Source organism: Eubalaena glacialis, chromosome 8 (assembly GCF_028564815.1).
Source record: "Eubalaena glacialis isolate mEubGla1 chromosome 8, mEubGla1.1.hap2.+ XY, whole genome shotgun sequence".
Taxonomy (NCBI): Eukaryota; Metazoa; Chordata; class Mammalia; order Artiodactyla; family Balaenidae; genus Eubalaena; species Eubalaena glacialis.
This window is the reverse complement of record NC_083723.1, coordinates 113,470,934-113,477,801: the sequence shown is the minus strand read 5'-3', so window position 1 is coordinate 113,477,801 and position 6,868 is coordinate 113,470,934. Positions and strand designations below refer to the sequence as shown.

The window sequence follows — 6,868 nt, the reverse complement described above, 5'->3', positions numbered from 1 at the left end:
TAACAAAACGTGTTGTATACATGTACTAGAACATTATTCAGCCTTAAAAAGGAAGGAAACTCTGACATGTGCTACAGTATGGATGAACTTTGAAGACATTATGCTAAGGGAAATAAACTAGTCAAAAAAGGAAAAAATAAAATAAAGTATCAATACCATTCTCTAGCCAGAAAAAAAAAAGTCCTCCTTACCAAGTACCCTATCACACAACCCTTTGTCAAAATCTTTCAAGAAAACTGTTTGAAGAAAATATTTTGGTTGCTATGCCTCTTCAATGTTCAGAAAAACTACCTAAAACTTAGAAATCAGGCTGAAAGCTGCTTGCACGACTTTTTAATGTCCAAAAAGTCCAATGAAGGGTCCTCAGGCTCTGGGAATATAATGCATGTTGACTTAGAACCAGTCTTTTTACAATTCTGTCAAGTTCCAGGTTAATTTATAGAAAACAGATAAGGAGAGGTTCCTCAAAGGTTTGGGTTTATTGCCTTGTAGCTCATTAATCCGTTTTGTATCTGATTTAACAATCTTATTTTTAGCCTTCCTTTTTTCATTTATTAATCCACTTTCTCCTATCTCCTTAGAACCTGCATTGTCACACAGCTGGTTCCCTCATTAATGAATTGATTGAAACTTTGACTTGGGCTCACTATGTGAAGTGTATGAAAAGTGTGTTTATAACATTTTTTCTAATCACATAATTTTTATTTTCTATTTATTCAAAGACTTCTCTTAGATTTATTTAGGCATAGCCTTTTATTTTATGTCACTCTGGATCATACACAAAAGGGAAATATAAGTGAAAACGACTGGTTAAGGAATTCCTAAATCCTCTTAATACTCACAGGCTAAGTCTTCTACTAAACTTTCCAACGCAGCATCATCAATGTCTGTGTTTTTCCACAGGCAGTGGTGATGTAACATTCCTTAAAATTGTGCTCCTGAATTCAGTTGTCTCCTGAATATTCCAATTCAGCAAGTTTGGATGCTTGCAATTTCTGGCTTTGCATGTAATCTTTAATTCTTGTTCAAATATTTCAGTAATGAGGTATAAATACAGCTTCATCTACAAGATCTTTTCTTAGGTCATTAAAGTATTTTATTATTGCTTTGCAGAAAAATATGGAATTGTGGGCATTTTTTTTTTTGTTTGTCCAAAAAAATTTGCTTCATTTACCATTGTTGACCAAAAAAAAAAAGCACAATGTGAAAGTTGTGAGTTAAGTTTTATTTGGGGTCTAAGGAGGACTATAGCCCAGGAAACAGCCTCTCAGATAGCTATGAGGAATTGCACCAAAGAGGTAGGGGGGAGGTCAGTATATCTATGATTTTAATGAAGGGGGATACGTGCAATCAAACACACATTTTGGCAGAAGGTTGCTGCTAGTCATGAGGAGATGTCTCCGTTAATGATTTTAGTGCTTTTCTAGATAGGAGAAGATGCAAGAAATTGGGCTCATAAAATTTTCTCCTGAAAATATCTAGCTATCTGAAGGCCTGTTCTACCAGTTTTCCCCAGAGCACAGAGTGCTCAATTCCTGGTCTCCACCTTGAACTCCTTTCAGGGTGTGTTGAAGGTCAGCGACTGCAGTGGCTAGTGACTTCATTCTTGTCGAACCAGATGGTGAGTGACAATTTTTAGTTGACACTGGCCAGGACTCCCCTGGGCTTATGGGGACCATAGAGAGTCACCAAGAGTGCAGAAGGCAGTGGGGCAAAGCCTCTGTGCCTGGGTGGAGTCGTTCCTGTTGGTGACTAGTTCTGAGGTATAGATGTTGAGGGCAAGAAGTTTCTTCCCCAGAGAAGACTCAACTCTAGTTGAGTTGATGGAGCCAGTAAGAACAACACGTGTCCTGCAGGGCTCTTCCTCTTGGTGTTCTCCTCTGGCTGCTCCCACTGGTCCTTTATTCCCTTCTCCCCATCCATTTCCCTTCAGTTCTCACATCACCTCTACATCCTATAGGGTGTTGCCCACTCTTGGTTCTCAAGACAAAAGCTTCTTTCACTTCTTTTCTTTCTTGATAGATCTCAGGAAGAGCCCAAATCTTCAGCATAAAGAAGATATTTCCTTTTTCTAAAGGGCAGGGGAGACTCTGCCAATTTAGTTAATCCATTCAAGAGGAGAGAGAGGTTTTCTTTCCATCCTGGAGAACATTTCTCTACTCTTTTCTTTCCTTGCCCCACAAGGGGCCGAATGATACCTTCTATGAAAGAAAACAACCATCAAAGCAAATATTTTTTAATACTTAAAAAAACAATCAACAGAAAATTTATAACTATAATCTTGAAAACTGAAACAGGAGGGAGCATAATGAAAGAATTTTTTGGTGACTTTTAAGTCATGTTAAAATAGTAATTCAGAGAGGAGATTCTGTTGTTGTGTTTCCAACATGTGAATAGCATCAAATGTAGATTGTTGCCGAGTCCAAGCTTGCTCTGCTTGCCGCATGACAGGCCAGTAAATTGGGAGATGTGGTGTTGAGACAAGGAATAGCGACTTTATTCAGAAAGCCAGCAGACCAAGAAGATGGTGGACTAGTGTCCCCAAAAACCATTTTATTGGGGTCTGGATGCCAGTTTCTTTTATAGAACAGAGAGGAGGAGGAGGTGAGGAAGTAAGGCAAAAAGGTCATTAGTTTTGTAAAATATCTCCTGGCTTGGCCAGCATTGGGGAGGGGGTGTGTTAATTTCTTCTTTTCTGCAGCCATTCACAGGTGGGCAGGATCAGACTGTCTCCCCGTGAGCTGAACAAAGACACTTTAGTTTAACATTCAGGCAGAGGGTCAGGGTTCCCTGAGGCAGGCCGTTATGTATGATTATAATAACAAAAGGAATGAAAAAAAAGGTGAATGTAAAAGGAACACATCCAACATGGAGTCAGATTTTGCTCTTCCCTGTTACAGGATGAGCCCCAACTTCATCTCCAGAGTTCTAATCCCACATATCCAACATCCTATGGAGCATTTCCACTTTATTCTTTTTAAAAATTTTATTTATTTATTTTTTGGCTGCGTTGGGTCTTTGTTCCTGTGCACGGGTTTTCTCTAGTTGTGGCAAGTGGGGGCTACTCTTCATTGCAGTGCGCGGGCTTCTCATTGCAGTGGCTTCTCTTGTTGCGGAGCACGGGCTCTAGGTGCGCGGGCTTCAATAGTTGTGGTGCACAGGCTCAGTAGCTGTGGCTTGCAGGTTCTAGAGTGCAGACTCAGTAGTTGTGGCACATGGGCTTAGTTGCTCTGTGGCATGTGGGATCTTCCTAGACCAGGGATTGAACCCATGTCCCCTGCATTGGCAGGTGGATTCTTTTTTTTTTTTTTTTTTTACTTGTTCAATAAGTTTATTACTGTCTTTATCTGAAAAATCTTCATATAAATTGTGGTTTGGTTTATTAACTCTCAGCAGCCCGTTCCTGAGCTCTAAGGAAGCTTGCCTTCTTCTGAGCTACCCGATCTTTCTTCTGGGCAAGTGACATTTTGGGACGGTTCCACCTCTTCTTTTTAACTTCTCTCTTAGGCTTCTTCTCATACACTGGATTCTCTCGTATTGCAGCATGAGCTTTCTTTTACATCTCCTCCATCATGTCTGGAGTTACGTTGTTCTTTATGTATTGAGAGAATTGTTTTTTGTAAGCATCTTCATCTTCTTCAATCAGGTAACGCATATAATCTGCAACGTTCTGCCCCATGATGTGCTTTCGGTGTACCTCAGCATTAAATTCTTTGCTTTCTGAATCATAACCAGGGAACCATTTGGTACTGTGAGGGATAGACAAGCCTCCATCGACAGCTCCCTTCAGGGCCCCAAAAACTTTATTCCCAGTAGTAGTCCTGGCAAGCCCTGCATCCAAGTAACAGGTGAAGGCACCAGGTTGACCATCAATGCTTTCCACATTGTATTCATCTCCAGTCACCTCGACTTGGCCTTCATAAATTTTGTCCATACCAAACCTATTAAGAAGCCTGCGTGCCAGCAGCAGGCCAGTACAATATGCTGCAGCATAATTTGTCAGGCCAACCTTCACACCATACTTCGGGAGTTCGTGAGCGTAAGCTGCACAAACTATCATATCTCCTTCTATACGGGCATAAGCAATCTGACAAATGATATCTCTGTTAGTTACACGAACTATCATTCTGTATTTGGGTGTGTTGTACTTATTTTTATCTTGAATTACCAATCGTTTCCGAGCATAGTAGTCAGTTTTGCCCTCTCGCCGTCTTCTAAATTTCACTTGGTATCTCTTGAAGTAGGCCTTATTCTTGACAACTTTAACAAACCCCATCCTGTAGAACAGAAGCTCTAGCCGCCACTGAGCTGCAGAACCAGCACGGCTCCGGGGGGGGAAAAAGGGCAGGTGGATTCTTAACCACTGTGCCACCAGGGAAGTCCCCCACTTTATTCTTTGTAAAATGAAATGCTGAAATTTTCTTTGGGGAGGGAAGTAGCTGCCATCCCTGCCTTTCTTACTGAATGCAAGTTTGTGTGCCTGATGCACATCAAGGCCAAACAAACCAAAATGTTGGGAGTTTGGAGCATGGAAAGGTTTATTTTAGGGCCAAGCAAGGAGAACAGGTGGCTCATGCTCAAAAACCTTGAACTCCCTGATGGTTTTTGGGGAAAAGTTATTATAGGCAAAATTTGGGGTGTCTGCAGGGTGTGTGACTTTCTTCTGATTGATTTGTGGTGAGGTAACATGTTGGTGCTCCCAGGGCTCTTAATCACTAGCTTGAAGTTTCCATCCTCCACCTGGGTGGGGGCCTTAGTTCCTGCAGAAGAACTCAAAGATATTGTTTTGTATATCCCTTGTATATCCCTTCTGTATAACCAGGATCCTGCACTATAGTTTCTTGATTGTTCCTCCTTTGTTTCTGCTTTCCCTTACTTCCCTGATTAGCAACTGCTTGAAGCAGCTCTGTGGTATTCAGCAAGGTCTGGGAGGCTGAAGACTTTATCCTGAAAATAAGAAACTGGGGACAAGGAAAGGTTTTTTTCACCCGGGAGGGCCCCACAGGGTTCTGCTTAGTTTCAACTTTCTCTCCCCTCCTTAGAGTGTCTCACTGAAAATATAATAAGCTCCATAACAGACCCTAAATTGGATTTTGTAATGCAAGATCAAGGTCTTCTGATCCTTGGAACTGTAAACACCTACTGCCAAAATTAATTCAGAAATCTCTCATATGTGTAGATCATACAAAGAGGAGATAAACACAGGCACATCCACTTGTCTGCTAAGGAAATAAGAGGCATTTCATTGCCTTTCATTCAAGAGGCATTCATTTCTTTCTTCTACTTTACTGTACAAAACTGCATGAAATTGTGACCAGATTTTGTAGTCATTTTCATGTTACCTTACATGTATGTGTAAATCTGATCTTATTCACTCAGTAATCAACTGTTTCTCTCTCTTCTATATCAGTACTCTTAAAGTAACCAGATTGAGCCCAAAATGGAGTCACTCATGCTAAAACACATTAGCAAACCAAAACTTAACTGTTTCTTTTCTTTTCTTTCTTTGGCTGCACCGGGTCTTAGTTGCGGCATGTGGGATCTTTAGTTGCAGCATGTGGGATCTTTAGCTGTGGCATGTGGGATCCAGTTCCCTGACTAGGGATCGAACCTGGGCTCTCTGCATTGGGAGCATGGAGTCTTAACCACAGGACCACCAGGGAAGTCCCTTACCTGAGTTTCTATGTGCAGCTCTCCCAGAGAAGGAAGGTCAATGTCAACCAGTCAGCACTTTCCTGCTTAGCTCAGGGTACCCGATGGCTCCAAGCCTTCCCCCTGCTCTATGTAAGGGTGGTAACCCTGCTTTAACCAATCAGCACATGCTCAGTATAACTTCCTCGTTCCTGCTCGCTTTGGTCTATAAAAGTCTCTCGCTTGAAACTTCTCTCTGCTAGATTGGATGCTACCCAATTCATGACTTGTTGAATAAAGCCAATTAGATCTCTAAATTTACTCAGCTGAATTTTGTTCTTTAACAGTAGAGAGGGCCGTTTGTTGGCAGAGCTGTTTTATTTCCCCTGAGCTCCTCAAATTCCTCAAATTCTATGCACTCAAACCAGAATTCACCAATTACCTGCATCACTGAAATGTGTAACTCAGACTGGGACTTGAACCCATGTGCCAGGGCTTGAAACCAGCCAAAACCCAGATGGGACCTAAATCCATGCTCTTTTAACTGAGGTCACACACCTGGCCTCAGGACTTAATGAAGCTCAGGCTCTTGATATCTCATCAGAGAAAGAATTCAGTGAGAGACAAAGTGACAGGTAAGAAGTGGATTTATTTAGAGAGAAACACACTCCACAGACAGAGTGTGGGCCATCTCAGAAGGCAAGAGGCCCCGAAATATGGGGTGGTTAGTTTTTATGGGCTGGGTAATTTCATAGGCTAATGAGGAGGAGGATTATTCTGACTATTTTGGGATAGGGGTGGAGATTTCCAGGAATTGGGCCACTGTCCACTTTTTGACCTTTGATGGTTGGCCTCAGAACTGTCATGGTGCTGGTGGGTGTGTCACTTAGCTTATGCTAATGTATTACAATGAGCCTATAATGAGGCTCAAGGTCCACTGGAAGTCAAATCTTCTGCCATCTTGGGTCTAGTTAGTTCTAACCAGTTTTTGTCATGTCCTATGGCTATGTCATTCTTTTAAAGGTTCTGTCTTGCCCCCTTCCCTCCTGTTTCATCCTCTGACCCAGGCTTCCTCTTAAACCTAAGAATGACAACAAATTCACACCTAGGCACCAAAGGTAGAGACCCATGTCATCCATGGCCTACCATTTCCTTTATTCATTCCACAAATATTTACCGGGGACATTTTCTGTGCCGGACACTGTTTTGGGCACTGGAAGACAGAACTCTGAACAAA

At 41.8% G+C, this 6,868-nt stretch overlaps 1 protein-coding gene across 1 annotated transcript; it reads right to left on the bottom strand.

Annotated features, from left to right (window-relative positions):
* Window positions 1–3,306: 3,306 nt before the first annotated feature.
* Window positions 3,307–4,338, bottom strand: LOC133096485 (large ribosomal subunit protein uL18-like). The gene has a single exon (XM_061198085.1). It carries the CDS (start codon window positions 4,274–4,276, stop codon window positions 3,557–3,559), a length of 720 nt encoding a protein of 239 aa, XP_061054068.1. The 5' UTR covers window positions 4,277–4,338; the 3' UTR covers window positions 3,307–3,556.
* Window positions 4,339–6,868: the final 2,530 nt, after the last annotated feature.

Coding starts and splice junctions, on each gene's coding strand:
- LOC133096485 (XM_061198085.1), bottom strand. CDS start 4,276: ATGGGGTTTGTTAAAGTTGTCAAGAATAAGGCCTACTTCAAGAGATAC.